This window comes from Pagrus major, chromosome 1 (assembly GCF_040436345.1).
Source record: "Pagrus major chromosome 1, Pma_NU_1.0".
NCBI lineage: Eukaryota > Metazoa > Chordata > Actinopteri > Spariformes > Sparidae > Pagrus > Pagrus major.
The window spans coordinates 20,609,656-20,629,764 of NC_133215.1; the positions used below are offsets into that span (position 1 = coordinate 20,609,656).

Below are 20,109 nucleotides of genomic sequence, written 5' to 3' on the forward strand. Positions count from 1 at the left end.
ATGCCATGTTGCAGACTGGGGTTATGGAAATCATCGGGGGTGGGAGCACCAAAGGAATTCAGAAGGCTGCAGAATCAGCTGCGGCATGAATACCCGAGGCTGGTGGGATTAAGCAGCCTGAAGACACATGGCAGAACTGCTGATCTCACGGACTGAAATGAAATTCACTCGTGTGTAACAACTAGGCATGAGAAGATATGAAAATCTCATGTCCAACATAATTGCGATTCACAATGTCATCAAGATAATATCATTTAAAACTCTTGAAAATTGGACTAAAACATACTGAAATCACTTCAATCTTGCAACAGATATTTATATTGCATCACAGGTAGGATGTTTGTGGAAAACAAAGAGTCTTGAATAAGCAATCATAAACCATGAGGTCATTCTCCACAAATAAAGGTTAAATAAATTTAGGGCTGTACGTCAGCGAGCTAGACAGCTTTTTCAAGTCATTCATGTGAAGATATTCATGACTATCCTGATAATAAAAATTCACCACGATCACCTTATTGTGTGTTTTTTATCACAATCTGCAATTAAATCTTTCTCCTGCCATCCCTAGTAACAACATTGTCACAGGAAATCTGTAGGTTCACGAGTGGAGCATGTGTCCAAAGCTCTGCAGATCTTTACAAGAAGTAGCAGCAGCGTTATTGGCATTCACAGCACTCGACCCAAATAAGCAGCCTACCGACCCACTGCCCCCTAAAGAGTATCCCTGCCTTGTTTTCTTCTGCTTCTTTCCTTATTCTTTGGGGCCTCTCCCTCTCTCGCTCCATCCATCTCTACCCCCACCCTCTTCCTCTCTGTCATTCGTCTTGCTGCATTGCGAACCCCAGCAGCTGGACGAGAATCCCCACAGAGCTGCTTCAGCTGAAACCACACATTTGTTTCATTTTTTTTTTAACACTTCACTATGTACACTTAAGGTATATATCTGAAGGTGCTTCAGCCTTGTGTCCATTCAACACCTCCTCTTTGCCACTTAGCCTCATCGCTTTAATACAGCACCTCCCTACTTCATTATACACCATTACAGAAAGTAACGTAATAATGTCGTCCCCTCTCTGAATAGCATTAACATAACTTTGTTAACAATATGTGAAAGCACGTAGTGAAAGCCAGGCCCTTGGTCCGTAACTATGTGTTGCAGTGTGAATGAGGCAGGTAGACATGAATAGAATTGTAAATGGCTTCTTTGAAAGGGGGGAAAGGGGCCAGCCCTCTAACAAATTGCACATAAACAAATAGCCACAGGCAATTGGCTGGGTCGCTGCCAACATCTTTGAGAAGTGACGGAGAAGAAGAGCAAGAGGAAGGGAGGGAGAAAGAAAACGGTAGGAAGGGTGCATTCCTTCCCACACAATTAGGTTTTATTTGGCTCCCTGAGCTTGGATCATATCTCTTTCCTCCTCTTCATCTTTCTCACCACCTCTCCCTCTTCATCAGCATCAGGGTGCTCACATCAAGTAGCTCTCTGACACCTACTACATGAGACCCAGAGATTGGCTGGCATGCAGAGTATGAGTCATGAAATTAACACTGAAACACTAAAAATATGAGCGGAAGAGCAAGAGAGATAACGAGAGATAATACTCTCACTGACATTTTCTTGTAATTTTAGCAGGATGAAGTTTTGGCTCAGCTGCCATCAGCTCTTGCCAGAGGCAGCTGAGTCCAGTCCAAACAAAACAACATATAGCTAGAGATGTTATCATAATTTTAATGACAACATGGGTTAATTAAATTGATGAATTAATCTAAAGTTTTGGTGAGGAGGAAAGACAGTAAGAAGATAAGAGAATCAAAAAATAAAAGCAGAGAAGTAACAGAATAATCAAACAGAAGCTATTATTGTTCTCTTTTTATTTCAAGTGGCACAGAGACCGGAGGGGATTTGTTGTGATGGTAGAGTGTGTGATTTATCCTGTTTCCACCGCACGGCGAACAAGTCCTTCAAATATAAATGAGACAACAGCAATATGAGAGTAAGGGTAGTTCTGAGATGACACTACTAACAGAGAGTGGATTGTACTGTGATAGCTGTTCAGAATGCAGAAATATAGGAAATATATCTGAGATAATATTTGAAGTGTAATATAATCTATCTAATCAAATCTAAGGTAATCGGCTCTTTATATTGTATATAAACAAACACAAAGAACAAAAACAAACAAGTCAAAGAAAATATAATAGATTTAGACTAATCTTACATGGTTCAAGCACCTACTCCCAATGTTGGAATGTAACTAAGTACATTTACTCAAGAACTGTAGAAATGTGAGGTACTTTTTACTTTATTACAATTATTAGAATTGGCAACATTAACCTTTTCTGCAGGAACTGGGCCATCAAGCACAAGTAACAACCGGATAATCACATTTTTGGAACTCTTATTAGAAGAAAGTCTTCAATGCTGACTTCAAGGTTGTTTTCTGTATCCCTGACTGATAACAGAAGCTGATCAGCCTCTAACTAGAATAGGGCCACTTTTAAAGATCCAAGTGGAGGAGTACAGCAGCTGAAAGAATGATTGAAACCCCCTGCGGAGCTCAGATAAGAGTTGAAAAAGAAATAATGGTAAACATTATGGAGAGCCCACTCGGCTCCTACATTTATGTAAAACTTCTGTGTATTCTTTGAGGAATAACTTATATGCTTAGGGGCCCAACTATGAGACCTTAACTACTATGAAATTATTTAGAAATGTAGAAGAAATGGCATAGCAGAGAAAAATGTTGTTTTTATAACATTTATAGCAAGAATAGTTTTGCTTTTTTAAATAGGTTGGTGCAGAGAGTTTCCATTCATCCATTCTGCACATGAAAGTAAATGCAGATCTTTAATTGATCGTGGTTTCACTGATTCATTTAAGCCAATAATCAACTCTTAGAGAAATGAAACCTAATTCCTCAATTATTGCATCCATACAACACATTTAATCTGTAGAATGTCAGCTATTTAGAAACCATGAAAAAGAGCTTCACATGTATTTTTGTGGCAACCAAAACTAGCTTTATTTCACGGAAGTGAAATATCCGTGATAGGAATAGTTTCTAACCAAGTGGTTTTTGTGGCTAAACCTAAGCAGAGCATAAGCACAGAGTTGTGACAAGAGAGAAATAGAAAATTCTACCTAAACAGACATAGTACAGTTGCAACATAAAGCAATGTCCAGTTTTAACCTACAGGTTTTGCAGAAACATACTTTGCTAACATTTATTCCGGTGACTGGGTTGTCAATCTGTTTGATGTTTTCTCAATTAATCAGTTAGTTGTCCATAAAATGTTAGAAAATACTTTGAAGCTGCAGTTGGGATATTTAAGTTGCTTGTTTTGTCCATCCAACAGTTGATTATCCAAAGATATTCAGTTTGATAACATAGCAGACTAACAAAACCAACAAATCACCTCAATTAAGAGGCTTGAACCACACTATTTTTGTCATTTTTGCTTAAAAGATTGCTGTAAAATGAATTCATTATTGGAATAGTCGCCAATTCATTCTCTGTTGATAAATAACTAATCAATGAATTGACTGTTTCAGTTCAAGCTTTCTGTTTGTGCAGATAACATTGCAGATACAAGTGATTTTCTGAACTTGTTTGAAAGTTTTAGTCGAGTGAAATGAACAACAAATGCCTCTAGCTGTTTTGCCATCACCCCGCATGCCCCCTTTTCTCCTTCCTATTGTGACTAACCAGTGTGTCTTCTTCTTTTTGAATCTGCTACATCACTGAAGACAAACTGTTTCATTTTTAAGTGACAGCGCTCACCTCCCTCCCCCTCTCCACAGCCCACACAGGCACTGGCCTCTGCTACAGCAGAGCCGGACAGAGAGGCAGGCAGGGCTTGATATGCAAATATAGCCTGAGTAGGCGGCAGCCCAGAGCAGACTGTGCAGCAATGTGAGGGCTCTCGCAAGCCCCGCCCACAGAAGCCAGTTGCTTAGCAACCACCCGCAAAGGGGAGGGAGGGGGAGGAGGGGCCATGAATTCAACAACTGTTGCCTGATCTGAGCTCTCACTGTGTGAATGCGAGTCAGCCGGCGAACCAGTCAGCAAGAGAGGGAAAGTGTGTGAGTGTGAGGGTGTGAGGTCCAGAGTCTGTGTTTGTGTGTGTATCTGTGAGTGTGTGTGCTACAAAGAGAGAGAGAGAGAGGCAGTCGCAGTCTCTGTTGGTGGAGGAGAAACCAGGCAGCCGGTGCAGCAGCGTTTTAAAGTGAACGGTACATCCTGCGCTGCTCCTCTGCCTCTCTTTTGGATTATACCACTAGCAGGGACTCACCCTTTGGACTATCCCGGCGCTTCCTCCTCCTATTGCCTTTGAAGGGAACACCTGTGTGTGGTGTGTGTGTGTGTGTGTGTGTGTGAGAGAGAGAGAGTGTGTGGATTGTGTGTGTGTGTGAGCCAAGACAAACAGACTTAGCCCTGGTGAACAGGGCGAGTGGATGACTTCAGTGGATGAGGGTTTGGCCGGTGGAAAGAGGGGGACTGCTGACCATGGACTCTCCTCACTAGTAAACGGGGTAAGCAACCAGACTGCACCCAGTCAGCTGGAAAATGGGGATGACGAAAGAATACTTGACAGAATGGGAACAAAACAGAGGATGGACTCAAAGGCGAAAGAAAGAAAGGCAGAAAGAGAGGCAGGCTAAAAACACGAAGAAAGCACAAATAGTTTTTAGTGAAGGGGGGAGACAGGCGAGATCAGCGGCAGCGCAGTCCATTGTCCCCCAGTTTGTGTTTGAATGTGTGTGTGTTGCATGCGGGTGACCCTGCCTCACAGCTTCCCTGTCTGTCTTGCTCAGCTGTTGGCGTCTGTGTCATCACTCTGCACCGTCCTGTCTCCTCTGTTCGCTCTCGTCTCCTCCCCGTCTTATCATTTTCTCTGTGCCTCAGTCGCTGGTGGCTCTGTCGCGGTTCACCATCCCTCTGATGGTAATGGGATTAATTGGAAAATCAGGGTAGCTGTAAGGAGAGGGAGTGACAGAGAGGAAGGAGGGAGCAAGAAAGAGAGCGTGATCAAAATGAGAGTGCAGGGAACAGGACAGATATAGCATGTCCAGGTATAGATGGATTGAAAAAAGAAAAGACAGATGAATGACGTAAAGAGGTTCACTTTGGAAATGTTCTGTTGATTTAAAGTGTAATTCAAGTTATTCTAGTTTAGTTTACTCAGGCCATAGTTCAGAGAAAATAGGGAGGTTTATACCATAACAATCACACTGTGTTTTGAACCAAACACACTGAAAATGTAAGGTTTACTGTTAACATGACACTCACATGACATGGCTTAGACATTGTGTTTAAATTCATTTTATTTACAACTTAAGATGTTTACGGCCTCAGAAACAGGTTCTTTATATTACCAGAGACATTAAGATGATCTTAAAAAATGTGACAACAGTGTGCTGTTGCCAGCACAGGAATATAAGCCTTATTAAACATGCGATGTTAACAGTACAACTGTACTTTTTGTACCTTCTAATATTAATTCATTACTCCAAAAATAGAAAGGCAAGGTGAGTCCTTTGTGGGGATCACAATAGCAACATGTGACGTCAGACCCAATAGTCGTTTTGAATACTCCTGGTCTGTGACTGGACGTTACATAACGAGATTTACTCTCCTTCAGCTGAACAGGAAAATGCGTGTTGATTGTCCTGGGCTCAACACATTCCTGGATTTTATTTTCCACTAAAATCATTTCCTAAAAGTTCATACAGTATAGTTGGGTTTTTTTTGCAGTAGTTTGTTTTTGTCTGCTTAAACAAGATTGACATTCAGCCAAGTGTATTTCACAGTGCACAGTGTGTACACCAGGACTAGAATAACTAGATTAGCATGCAGCACTGAGCTGTACTGGATGAATGGAGGCTAATCTGCAGCAGTTAAAACAGTCACTCCCCTCTATGATGTCTCTCTCTGCAAGAGAAGAAAGAACAAACTCTAAACAAAACAAATAATTATCTTAATACGAATAGTTAGTTACTTCTTACTTAAATTAGCTGCTTTGGTTTCCACAAACATGGCTGGAGATGTCCTGACTTCTCGTCAGAAATCACAGCTCAAAAATTGTCCTGAGGTGTCTTTAAAAATGTCCAGTGGTGTCCTGCTAACAAATGTTGAAACCCTATGGTCCATTGTCAGAAATGTCCAGTGGTTTCACACTTACACATGTTAAAATGCAGTCTCGAACTGCTGTCACTGGCTCCACCAGCATCCCCTCTACCTCCCACAGTCAGTTCATTAATGTAATGTGTAGAAATTTCAATATGGTATATCTGACCTTTAAAAATGGCAGCATATCATTGGTTTGCAGAAACGTTAACTGGCAACATTTTACTCTGGTTATCCAAATGTTATCTCTGAACATCTGCAGAAGCTCTTCTGGTTCTTGTAGTTTTCCTTTAAGAAAATACTTAATGCTCTGCACATGCAACAGCTGACGAGAGGCAGAGGCCTGACCACCTGCTTTTTGCCTGCCGCTAACGACACACTGAAATGCCCCCATTCAACGGCCAACAGCAAGAGGGCTGTCAAACAGTGGCTCAAGAAAAAGACAATGCACGCTGTTAAAGAAAAACAGTGAGGTGCTTTCTTTTCTTCTCACTGGATGTCAGTGTGATGACTCAGTGAGGACGATCAACGCGCCAGACACACCACGCTGTGGCTGTGAGGACGACAGATTTGAACACTGACTGAGACAGAGTTGTGAAGCGTTCGTTCCGCTACATATGAGTCAGGGTGTTGTGCTTTTCCCTTAAAGATGAATGTAACTTCTCTTCTCGCAATCGCTTATTATAGTATTGATGATGATAATTCAAGGAAATATGACTAAAGCATCCCTAAAACCATTAGTTTAGAAGTTTAGAGTAAAGAATGAATCCTGAAAACTTTGACAATTGATTAATTTGTTAAGTGATATAAACAAGCAAAAATGGAAAAAGAAATGTATGGTTCCAGCTCCTAAAAGTGATAATTTGCTGCTTTTCTATGTTTTATATCATTGTTAATTAAATATCTTGGGTTCTGGTGAGACAATACAAGACATCTAAATGTTAAACGCACAGTATTTTTTCTGCTATATCACTCAATCAAAACAATGACAACAAAAGACGGAGTTTGATGACGTCAATAAGTAGAATTGGATAATGGTTGTTGCCTTAATTGCTGAACAAACACCATTGCCGACGAAAATCTGACGTGACTCAGGCAGAAATGTTCGCCGACTTCCGACCTCACTCTCTGCCGTATCATCTGATGTTTCACCGTAAATTAAAGTGCCATGGTGCCAAATGAAATGCACCCTTACATTAAATAGAATTACAGATTTCTCTGGGTTTGAACATTGTCGGAAACATTTGGTAAAATCAACACAACTCGACAAAATATGCAATAAAGTTCTACTTTTTAGACATTTCAATGCTTAAATGTTATATAGTATAATATTATTATATTATACCTTTAAAGAAATATAACGAAAATAATCGTGAGCTGCAGACCCAGTGGATTGTATGACACTGTCTGTTGTAGGGTTAAAAACAAAGCTCATGACTTTGGTTTGACTTCTGTGGGTGAGTGCTTACTTCCTTGTTTTGATATGAAGTACCAAGTTTTGTTCAAACATACTGTTAGTAGTTGTCAAACACTTAAAGTTGAGAAGAGGTGTTTGACATAACAAGGACAAATGGACTAACACACCCGAATTCACACATCTGCCGACTTATGTGACAGCTTCTCTTAATTACACCTCAAATTGACAGGGACTGTTTAGCCTGTGTTTGGATTTTTATAGCATAGGCCCAGAGCAAATATTTAGCTTTCTTTTTACTTTTGTTTCTAAGAAATACACTTATCTTTTGGATCAGTGGTGTCACACATTTACTCACTGACACCCATACCTCCACATGTGGAGCACTGACTGAATGTGCAGCAGTCAGCAGGATGCAACGATTGCTTTGCAGCATCTGTGATCTACAATTAACAGAGCTAAATTGTCTTGACATGTTCTAACGGATAAACCGCAGTCCACTCAACAACTCGCACACAAACACTTAACAGTAAATTGTTCATAACCAAGGGATGTATTTCAAGTTCTCCTAGTTCAATGGGCCTACTGTATACACACACACCTACACACACATGTGGTTTGAAACACTAACTTTTTAACCACTGTAACTTCTACCTGGTTTTAACCCTTTACTCAACTTCTAAACCTAATTTGAATGTAAATCTTCACTTTAAACCCAGATTTTCAGCTTGAAATAAGTACTTCCCACATCTTTCTGCATGTAAAGACATTTTCTTCTTTTTCAGTCGATACAGAAATACAACAGAAAACGAAGGCACACATGCTCTTTCACCTCTTGGGGTTTCCTGTTTGAGTCTAAGCTGGGCTTAATTGAGAATACCTCCACAAAGTCTCCAGTGTGCAGCTCCAGTCCCTCCCTATGTTGTCCTTTGTCCAGGGCTACATTCCTGGTAATCCAAGCAGCTACCTGTTTCCCCTGAGACTCAGGTGAAAACAAATGTGTGTTTGCGTGTGTGCGACTGGAACACTTTGCATAGTGTAGAGTCATAATGTTTTTATAGATGTGTAGGTGTGTGTGTCAAGCTGCTCTTACAGCCCCGGTGTTGATGTTTTACTTACCGTTTTGACTTAAGGATGAATGAGCAGGAAGGAAGAGAGACTTTATTTAGCAGTCTCAGGTGTTTTTGTGCAGTAGTTCTTTCTGGCGAGTGTGTGTGTCTCATTTACTTCTCACAGTGTTGACTTAACAAAATGTTTGTGAAATATGACTCATTACTTCCCCTTTGTGTAATGTGTGAGTGTCTGCATGCGTAGGAAGAGTATTGCCTACCTCTGGAGCTGAATAATACAGACGTGCATGCAGATACATGAACATACGCATACACAGAGAGTGTGTATGCTCCCCTGTCGTGGTATTGTGTGAATATGATCATCGCTCAACTAATGAAGACTTTTTGAAGGTGATATGTGTACATGCAAATATTAGTTTCACTTGTCTGCTGATTATTTTCTGGTTTAAAACATAATTCTTGATTTTCGTAATTTTCTTGATTATTTGCTCAAGCAGTGATGAACGGGCCCCCAAATTGACCGCACTGCCACGCCCACCAGGTATAACGTAGGCGTAGCAAGAATTCTGACAAAAATAATTCCTGGCTAAATCCTTGAGACCTATGAGTCCTGCAAATTTCATGAAGATTGGAGAAAGTTGTTCTTCACATGACCCGGCGTTAGGGGGCGCTATAGATATGACACAGTATTGATGCATAGACGTATTCAGGGCGAACCCCTCTACATGTGTGAGCAATTTGGTGTAGATGGGAGATTGTATGTCGAAGTTATAAGGACTTCCTGCTTTATGGCGAAGGATCGACTTTGAATGAAAATGGCCGACATCCTGTTGGACTGAGGGTTTCGGCCTGGAGGTATTTTGTGCGTCTGGTCATGACGCGAAACGCAACAGTGCCGCCTAGTGGACAATTTGTGTCCAACACACACCATACATGGAGATGCCTCTAACAATGAGCAAGCATCAAAATTGACTGCACTGCCACGCCCACCAGGTATATCGGAGGCGAAAGATTTTGATAACCGTTGATCATCAAGGTCATCAAAAATTCCGACAAAAATAATTCCTGGCTAAATCCTTGAGACCCATGAGTCCTGTAAATTTCATGATGATCCGAGACTGTTTCCGCGCGCACAAAACAACGTTAGGTGGCGCTATGGAGTCCCCTGGCCACACCCACCCCCAATCATGTTGAATGATCAAATTTTTCACCACATGTGATGTATGTTCCAAGTTTGGTGAGTTTTGAGGTATGTTCAGGCCACCAAATATGCAATCGTTTGGGAGGAAAACAATAATCCTTACAGATACAATAGGTCCTCGCGCTGACAAGTGCTCGGGTCCTAGTAACAGTTTCCCCAAGCCAAAGGCGACATCTTTAAAGAGCACTTCAAAAGCTCAATATATTTATTATAATATTTTTTATAAGAAAAGTATCAAATCCCCACATATTAGAAGCCGGAACCAGCCAATGTTTGGCGTTTTTCGCTTCAAATAATTCCTGAAATGATAATCAAATAATCAACTAACCATTTCAGCTTTTGTGAATTAGAATATCCCTTTTAGGTTCTGTAAAGCCTCTTATGCCCGCCTGTCTCAGTACTTCTTGTTACCCACTGGTGAGATTTGAAGCTCAGAGTGACAGAAGAGCCATGGGTGACAGAGTCAAAAAGCTGAATATCAGAGCAGGAGCATTAAACGCTTCACTTTATAGGTGAATATTTCTGTGGTGGCAGCATTTGAGCAGCTCAGGGCTTAGAAGAATGACGGAAAGAGAGAGTAGGAGAGGATGAAAAGAACAAAGAGAGTGAGATGAAGCCTCTGCAGAGAAACGCCTCTTATCTCTGGAGCCCGGTCTGACAAACACAAGCAGAGAGACTGCTGTGTCTTTTTCTCTCTGTTTCTCCCTCCTCTCTCTCTTTCTGTTTTCTCTCTCTCCATTTCTCTATATTCCCCCCATTTTCAATTTCTCCCTCACTCTTCTCCTTTTGATTGCTGACTCATACTAAATCAAAGCTTCGTGAGAGTGTGGATCGATCCAGTCGATGTCAGTTCATGTGTCCGCTCATCCAATTCCAGCCCACACTGCTGCAGCTCTCCATCTCTGTTTTGTCCTCTCTGTCTTTTTGCACAACATTTGTTTTGCTTCATTGTACAGCAACAAGATGGTTATACAACAAAAAGACAACAACACGTTTTAAATCCCTATAAGCTGCGTAATTCCTTTAATCTAGTTTTGCCCAAACCACAAACATGTTTCTCAAATATTCTTAGAGGGCGGTCCTCAATAGAGTGCTAAGATCTTTAAAGACTGCTGCATCTCTTTTGGAAGACGAAGCTTCAACTTCTTCAAATGCAGAATGTTTTTAATAAATTAAATATCTAATGTAGATCAAATTGCATCATGAATTTCCTTGATTTTTATGTCTTTTATTAATATTTATTGCATTATCTGCTGGCAATTGAGATGTTTTCCTGTAAAATTCTGCAAATGTTGACAACAAACAGTGAAACTAACCTAAACATGTCACTCTTCAGATGAGAAAATAAAATGTTCAGGTTGTATTTTCTTACCCAGTCATGGGCTGGCAGCCATCTCCCACTTTTTACATCGAGATCAATAGCGCCTTGAAATGCATGGTCATCCACATAATTCTCCAGTGTGCCAGATGGGCAGATAAATGATTTGTTCAGCACTAAAATGGTATTGACCCTCAGCACTCAGCACACACTAAAGGGGTGTGAGAAGAGGTGGAACGGGAGTCTATCTTTTTAATGATGGCTGCAACAATCCTGTTCCTGCTGCTGCTGCTGTTGTTGAACTTGATAAACAGTTCGGGTCTTTGATGACTTCATGATTGAACACTAATCTCAAGTTAATTGGCCTCTCAGTAGGTAATTAGTTAATGTCACTCTGCCTGTCACTGTGTCTGTGTGTGTGTGTGTAAGCTTTTATTGTATACAACAGTATACGGCTGCCAAGTGGAAGTACACTGATTAGCTACTAAAAAAGCTGTCAAATTCATTGTGTGAAGAGAAAGAAACAGAATGAACTAAATTTTCTTAAACTTTTTCACATGAATGAATGTAGATTACTTTACTAGCAGTAGTAGCAGGAAAAGTCCTCCAAATGAAATGACAAAATCCAAAGTTTGTTGTTCTTCGAAAGAGGAAGCTGCTCAGAGACCTGGAAGTGACTCCTGAGTGAGTGGCGCTTTACTCTGGATAACTGAACTAAACTGTAGAAACTGATGTAATATCAGCACATTATTTGACAAAATATAAAAATACACCTTTCAAAAGGAAAATTATTAAAAGCAGCAATACATCATTGCAGCGTCTCGTCAGCCTTATCCAAAGTAGAGGAAGTGCAGTGCTTTTATGCTATTGTATTTGCCAGTAAATACTATGCAATTCATGTGCTTATGGTTAAGGCTTCAGACATAGTAAAAAATCTCAGGTATTGTTGTAGCGTACTAAACGGCATGTCAGTAAAGAATTTCAGATGCAGCCAGTAGCTGAGTTTCGGGTAACACAAGTAAAAATGCTAACATAACATCATTCGAGACAGTGGAAAAATCTAGTTATCTCTAGCAACAACTTCTCCAACTAGCTAATTAATTACCTCAAGATACCAATGAATTGTTGATGCCTGACTTAAGGTTTCCCCATTCATAAAGGGGCTTAACGCTACATTAATGAGCTAATTAATGTCGTGCTAAAGTCAGCTGTGGGCGCTGCAGGGAACTTCAGGACTGTCGAGCACTGCACAAGCTTCAGCTTTTATATTTTCTGTTTGACCAGTTGTTTCCTCAGGTTAGACATGTTGCATGGCTCAGCTTTGTATTTTTCAGTACAGATATTGCAGTGAGCATTTCCCTGACTCACTGTGACTTGTTGTAGGGGTGACGTATCGGTCTTTCTCTTCCTTTCTATACTCTATAGATGAGCTATGACATACCGAAATGTGGCACTGTTTGATTTATTTTGAATTGGTACTCTGGTCTGTACCCTTAAAGGTACAGAGTTGGGGAACTATTGTGGACATGGTCTGAAGACACAACGTTGACCCATTCTTGTGTGAAGTGTAAAATGAACAGCCATCTCCCTTGTTTACAGTTAGTGTGTTGTTAATAATACAGTCACCTGAATTCCTCCTTTGCTCATGTCTCAATTTTTACAGCCGCTAGAGGGTTTTGTCATTTGAACGTTGTTTCGGGGGGAAACAATTGATGCTGTTGTTTTTCCTGGGAGTGCAATCTTGTTTTAGAAAAGCACAAGTGTAACTATTAACACTGATTATGACTCAATCTCATTGTATTGCGCCAGTCATCAGAATTAGTGTCAAGTTTATTGCCAAGTAAGTTTTCACAGTAAGGTTATTTCACTTGATGTTTTGGTCCAGAACAATAAACATAGTCAAAGAAAATAAAAAGATAAAAAGCAAGTGCTGCAAATGAAGAAGCAGAAATAGAAAATCGAATAGAATATGAAAAATATTATAAGCAAGCATGCATTTCTGTGGGGACAATGGTCCGTTGTTCACTTTGCTTCTTAGTCGAGCTGCATTCGTTTTCCCGCATATGAAATACCAAACACCAAGTTGATGCGACTTCCTAAGAATCACCTCTGTGATATTTATGTCCATGAGAATTTGCATCATGTATTTGGATGAATTTTAATTATTTGACTACAGTTCGTCTCAGAGGAAATAAAATAGTTCAGTGTGTCTCACCTGTTTGGTCCCAAATCTTTCTCTCACACAAACACACACTTTGTTTCTAACATGGAAATAATGAATGTTTGCCTCCCTAGCAACTAGTACTGTAGCAGCAATTCTAATACAGTGACATCATTTGCATCTCACCATTTTCTATGTGATCTTTCACAGTGTTGCTCAATTACTGTAGCATGACAACTGTGTTACTCAACACTCTGAGTTTCAGGGCTGTGTCAACATGGTTTGAGTAGTAGTCATCATTCATGTTACATAAACTTCCATCTATGCCCACCATCCATGCTCACTGCCAAGTTTAGCTGAGAGTTAATTGAGAGGTCAGATTTTTTTCCAGTTACTTCAAACAGATTTCAGAAGTTGTGTTTATTGTGTTAGTTTAAGTTGCCTCTGATGTTTTCTGACTCACTTCTCTCCACTTGACATTTGGTGTGATATTTCTCCCTCTCCCTTTCCCTCTTTCTCTTCAACTTCCCATAGAAAAATGATGAGAGTCCCTGCTCTTCACTTTCTGTATCTATGTATCCATCTATCCATGAATCCATCCATCCATCCATCTCTGTTCTCCCCACTTCTTACATTTCTTTTGTAGCTGCAGTAGATGTTAATAATCCATTTTTCTAAGATAGTCTAGCTGTGTTGGAGTCTCCTCTTTACTCCAGCTCATACATAACTATTCTTGCTGCACAACTGTTTCTCTACCTGGAAAATTTGCGCTGACTATCTTCGTAAATAGTGCTTGACCAGTATTTTTCCAGAGAGAGTTCACAGCATACGCATGCTTATTCTGCCACACATGACATGTAAAAAAAACTACGTGTAATAAATCCCACATGTGAGGGATTCAGTGATGATTGATGAAAGAGAAGCTCGGCTTTATACTCAGCACCTGGACAGGGTTTGGCTACGGGGGGAGCTTAACAAAGAGAGCATTCAAACTTCTTTGTTGTTAACATACAATAACATATGTACACATTCATGTTCTACTCTCAAATTAACACATGACTTGACCACAAACACACAAAAAAAAGGTCTGTTCAGTCAACCTGAATTTCTCATCTCAGAGAGAGCCTGATTTCTTTGTCTTTCGTCTTCTTCTTCTCTCTATCTTTTTCCTCTTCTGACATTAGTCTCACCTGGGAGAGTGGGAAGGAAAGAAGGAAAGGAATGATAGGATGTCTGTATTTTAACTAGGTCAGACCCTGCAGCAACAGACTCACAGAGAGATTGGAAATCTTCTCCTGATTTTATTTAAGGCAAAATATGAAATAAAAATGTGTACAACAGCATGCACGCCGCGCAGTGTAATGATGTAAAGCTGCATAATTATTGATTTATATAATTATTGAGTATTATGTCTTTACATCTGAGAAACGAAATCCATGGACATGAGTGTTGTCCAAGCACGATACAGTATAGATTCTCTTTCACGTAATACAGATAATTCTGACCATAAGGCACCATAAACATTAAAGAACACATATTATGCTCATTTTGAGGTTCATAGTTTTATTTTGGGTTACTACGAAAATATGTTTACATGCTTTAATGCTCAAAAAATGCATCAGTTTTCTCATACGATCCAGTGCTGCAGCACAGTATCCCCCTTCTGTCTGACCAGAGGTGCCTTGTTCCAAGCAGCAAACATTTAATGGCGATAAAAATCCTGCTTTGGCCAAAGGGTGATGTGAAGGCGCTTCAGACAGAGCTGCTGCATTTGAAAGCACAAGCAAAATTTAAAGCCCACTGGCAGGTTAGGTGCTGTTTGGCAGGTTAGCTGTGTTTGTACTCAGGGGAATCAAACAACTCAGAACAATCTGCAGGCTCATGTTTTGGCCGTTACAGCCCCAAGGCTTTTTCTGTAACCGGCAGGTACAGATAGAGGCCAACTGTAAACACACACACAGCTCCTCCCTCCATCATAACATTTTTATTGCTCTCATCAGACTGACTGTCAGAGTGCAAAGTACTTCTGTTTCAAAACAAACACACACACACACTGTAGGGTATTATTGTCCATTAGTGTCTTTGCCTGAAACAAAAGCTGTCAGAAAGGCTTTAATTAGCAGTCTAAACGATGGCACATGTGCTTCTGTTCTCCTCCTTCTTGACTGACTGCTCAACAGGTATCGTTTCTTTTTCTGAACACTTGAGTGAGTAGCTGACATGCTTTCACCTGAACAGAGAGAAAATTATCCTCTTTAAATACTTAAAAATGAGACTTTACTGGGCATATTGTATTTGTGTAACACACATACAGTAGTTAATGAGAATGAAGCTATTAATAACTTTAACCTGGCTTTTATTCTAAATAGTAAAAATTAACGTTACTGTATAACACAAATATCTGTTACGAAGTGCTTACACTTGAAACAACAAAAAAACACAAAAATAGTACAACCTGTCAAGATAAAAAGCTTTCCTATAAAAGTAAGGTTTGAGGAGTGATTAGAAAGAAGGAACTAACTTCACAAACATACACTGTAAATTATAAAAGTTGACTTTACTGAAAAAGTACCAAACCGATTCCCTCAGAGGTAAGTAACCCAGACTATTCAATTTAAGTTTTACGAGCTAAAAAGTTTTAACAATTTAGAATTATTCGTTATTCGTTTTTAAGTAAAGTCACTGTCAGACTTTACAGTGTAAGAATATTAAAAAAATTTGAGGATATTATTGCTTCATGATGAGAAAATGTGTTTTTTTCCAATGAAATGATCCTTTCCAGCCAATGTAACAATCTGATGTCAACAATCTGATATCACCTTTTCAACCCATGTTGAAGGGCTCTGTTCTATATTTTGATTAGTTCTAACTTTGCTTGTTGTTATTATGTAGGCTAGCCCTACATGAAAAGCTCCTCTACTTTCCTCCTCAGAACGAGCACATCAGGTGTTAAACTTCCCCGCTGTGTTAGCTTGTTCAATTTCTTTAATTGTTGTGCTGCAGTGCAGAGGGGGGGCTGCCTGTTTTCGTGCCTCTCACTGTTTCTTATTCTGCTGCAGGGAAATAAAGAGACTGGTCTGAGGAATGCTAAAGAGACCTTTCCCCTTCTTTTTATTCTCTGTGACTCAGCTCCAGACCCCATGTCGGCTCTTTGTTGCAGCACAAAGCCTCAGTTTATGAGATGAATTGGTAGTTTTTTAATTTAGTTGTGCACAGGCATGAAAGTGTGTGTGCGTGTGTGTGTGTGTGTGTGTGTGTGTGTGTGTGTTGGGTGTAGGATAGGGATGTAAATGAATATGAATACAGTACATAATTCAGATATGAGCAGATAATCTTCTCTGAACAGCATTCAAATTACACAAGGATGTAGTTTACAGACCATCTCATCAGTCATGCCAAGACTCAACAGGCCAAAATTGCCAAGAGAGCTTTTTTTTTGTTTTTCATTTCAATGAGACTTCAAACCAACTTTATTGTTTTTTTTTTAATTATTATTTTGGATCTGCATGCACAATCTTCCTTTTTTTAATTAAGCAACAAGGCCCAGTGGCTTATTATATTACAGCCCATTTATTTATTTGCTTTCTCATTTATTATTGACACTTGAGAACAACTTTGCAATCCACTGGACAGCCACCCATTATATAAACAACATTAAGTTTTTACTTGAAAAATAATTACCCAAAATAAAGTAAGTAAAGTAAGAAAACTTTTTTTTTTATTAAGCACATTTCTAAAAAAGTTACATACAATGCTTGTATTGAGGAAAAATAGAGTTGAAAAAAGGACATTTTAAAACTTTAAAAACAACCACACATAAAGGCAGCACTATTCCACCTGACAGTGCTACACAAGTCATTTTAGACCAAATGTTTCCTCTTTTAACCCATTAAGACCTAGAAAACAATTGCCAACGTTCACTAAAACCTTTATTTCTCAGCCTTTTGGAGATTACAAACATTTAAGAGCTTAAGACTTTGGCTTTAATTGGAAATGATTGCATTGACAGTGACAACATCATCCAAAACACACTCACGACATCAGCCTCGAAAGGGAGAAACATTTGGTCTTAATGGGTTAAAGGAAGGGTTCAAATACAAATCGTGCTGTATTATTTAAAAGTTTCAGTCCTTAGTAAGGGGTTAGAAATTCACAGTTCAGACAAGATTTCTGTATCAGTGGAGATTTAAGGATGAAACATCAGGGTTGTGTGTGAGAGACAGAGAGCTGTCTGAATCTTTTCTTTTATTAAATCTTTTATTAGTCTGTAATGTTGTCGAATACCGACCTGACTGTTATCTCTGCCTCACCTACATCTTTTCTGCAGCTCTCACACTCTCGTTTAATCTCAGCCTCGCTCGGTTTTGATAATTCCTTTCATTTCTTCTCGGCTTTGTTCCCCCGTGCCCTATTTTTCTTCTCCTCACTCGTTAGCTGTGTTCTTCTATTCTGTACTTATTCTTCTTCACCACCTCTGTCCATACCACCATCCGTGCCTGTTTCTCCACTTTTCTGTTGCTCACTACCCAACACACGAGCCTCTCCTCTCTGATTACCTCGTCACCTGCCCACCTCCTTCATGCTGCTGCGTGTCTCAGCTGTTCAGTCATGCTGAGAAAAGTCCCTGTTCTCTGTTGCGTTAGACCAGATTTGAGCCGCTGAAGAATGAAACTAGATGGAACGGGACTTATGACTTTTGACCTGTTGCCCTTTCACCCTTCAAGCCCTCTACACCCCCACCCCCACAACTTAAGACCATTCCCACAGTGAAGGAATTTACTAAATGGGAAATCCACCCTAAACCAGAATCCACAAGTGTTACTGACAACACTTGTAACAGCCTTGATTTGTGAATTCCACTGTCTGAAAATATGAATTTGCAAGATATTGAAATGTATATAGGAAGGATTCAAATTTTTCTCCACATTTAAACACTGTAAAGTCTTTAACTCTTGGCTGCAGAATACTGGTTCAACTTCTTACTCAAAAATGAAGTTAAAAGCTAGCTAGTACAGGCTCTGACATGTTCTCAAAGTATTAAAGCTGAAAGTATCCTGCTGAAGGAATTTCAACCGGATATTTCTGTGCAAATCTCACTGAACCTCACATCATATTAACATAATTCAAAGACTATTAAACCTAAAGGTAGAATTGGTAGGATTTGGCCAAGATGTTCATAAACTTAGTTGGTTGAATCTCAGTCCCAGGACATCAAATACCAACATTATGGGTTGGTAAAGCATCCCAAGCAGCAAAAAACTGAGAAAAAAGGAAACACAGGCAGAGGGCTGCAGGGTCTCTGCAGATATAAGACACTAACACCGATTTCCCCCTGTGTCTTTTGCTGTCTTTTATGTCGTTTCGTTTTGCTATGTCTGCATTGATGGTTGAAATCAGTCTTGTGATGTTTGGAAGGGGGCATGCAATCACTAAAAAAAAAAGAATAATGGATAATTTGATAATCGAGGTATATATCATACATCACAATATGACCTAAAACTATAGCCATACAACCCGGCCCTATCTGCATGAGATGTTTTTGTTTAACAGGTCAGTGTTTGTAAAGTTGTTTCTAAACATACTCATGAGAACACCTTTTTCTCTCCCTCTTCCTCTCTTCCCCAGGGTATTGAGGAGGAGCCGGTTTGTCCGGTCATCATGTGCACACGGGTTGATCCTGACCCCGTCCCTGAGTGCCAGCTGTTCCCAGGAGAAGTGGAGGAGCCAGAGGAGGAGGTGGCAGACGAGGGCAGGGAGAGGGAATCAGACAGAGACAGTGCTGTGGAAAGCACCCAAGGGTCAGACACCTCCGAAGGCCTGATCAGACCGGGAGACAAGGAGGACGTTCTGGGGGATCTGTTTTTTCCCGGGGAGAAGTAAGCCCTGTTCCATCTTTTATTACTTCTGTCTGACTGTCTCTAAATCTTACTTCAGTCCACGTTCGATTGCGCTCCTTGATCCAGTGCTGCATACCGTAGAGAACCTAATTCATGGGGAAATATGTCTGTTCCTTTCATTTTTTTCCCCAGGCTCTCTGAAATTATCTCTCAGACTAAAATGATCTTTTACTACTAAAAATAGTTAAGTCTGAATGTACATGTATCAGTCTAGTCTAAGTAATATTTGAGGGAAAATGTATCTTATATACTGAATTAAAAGTATGATATACCAGGGGCTCCTGAATGTAATCATGTGTCATTGTTAATTTGCCACTCAAAATAAAGAGTCTATGTAAGTATAACACCAACCCCCTCCGCTTTTTCCTCAGGTGTGGTCAAACCAGCATCTCGGTGACCTCCGACCTATCGACGCGTTCCTCAGCTTCTCTGAACGAGGAGCAGTTTGAGGACTACGGAGTAGGGGAGGAACCGGACTACATTCCCTACTGCAGCCCCTGCCCAGACGACGAGATTCGCACCAACGGATACTCCGACCTCGGCTCATCTGTTCCCTCTAGGTGAGAGAGAGACAGACAAAGAAACATGTCTTCATGTTTGAATGCTGAGTGGGACACTAGTAGGTAGACAAATTGATTACCACATACTAATGACCTACTAATAGTGTCCAATTGTTTTGGGGTGTGACAGCGAGTGATACAGTACAGACAAACCAAAAGGGCAATGTAATTACTCTATAAATAGCCTTAACTAGCTATGAATGTCTTTCTAATTGTTCAATTATTCAAGTTACTTGATGAATCATAGCATTTCCTCTAGGCCCAGTAGCAAATGTTTTGTGGCTCAGCGCTGGTCTGCAGACCATGGGTTGGGAACCACCGTGCTGCTAAGTGTAGTTTAATTCATGTTAAGTCGTTATG

General features: G+C 40.1%; 1 protein-coding gene across 2 annotated transcripts in view; it reads left to right on the forward strand.

The window, feature by feature from the left end:
* Positions 1 to 4,031: 4,031 nt before the first annotated feature.
* rab11fip4b (RAB11 family interacting protein 4 (class II) b) overlaps positions 4,032 to 20,109 on the forward strand; it is a 31,395-nt gene continuing 15,317 nt past the window's right edge. Inside the window, exons 1-3 of one of the 2 annotated variants that reach the window (XM_073477094.1) lie at positions 4,032 to 4,534; positions 18,918 to 19,168; positions 19,561 to 19,749. In XM_073477094.1, the coding sequence (XP_073333195.1) occupies positions 4,457 to 4,534; positions 18,918 to 19,168; positions 19,561 to 19,749 (518 nt within the window). In that variant the 5' untranslated portion in view covers positions 4,032 to 4,456. The remainder of the gene's footprint in view (positions 4,535 to 18,917; positions 19,169 to 19,560; positions 19,750 to 20,109) is intronic. The other variant, XM_073477085.1, reaches the window with a different exon arrangement.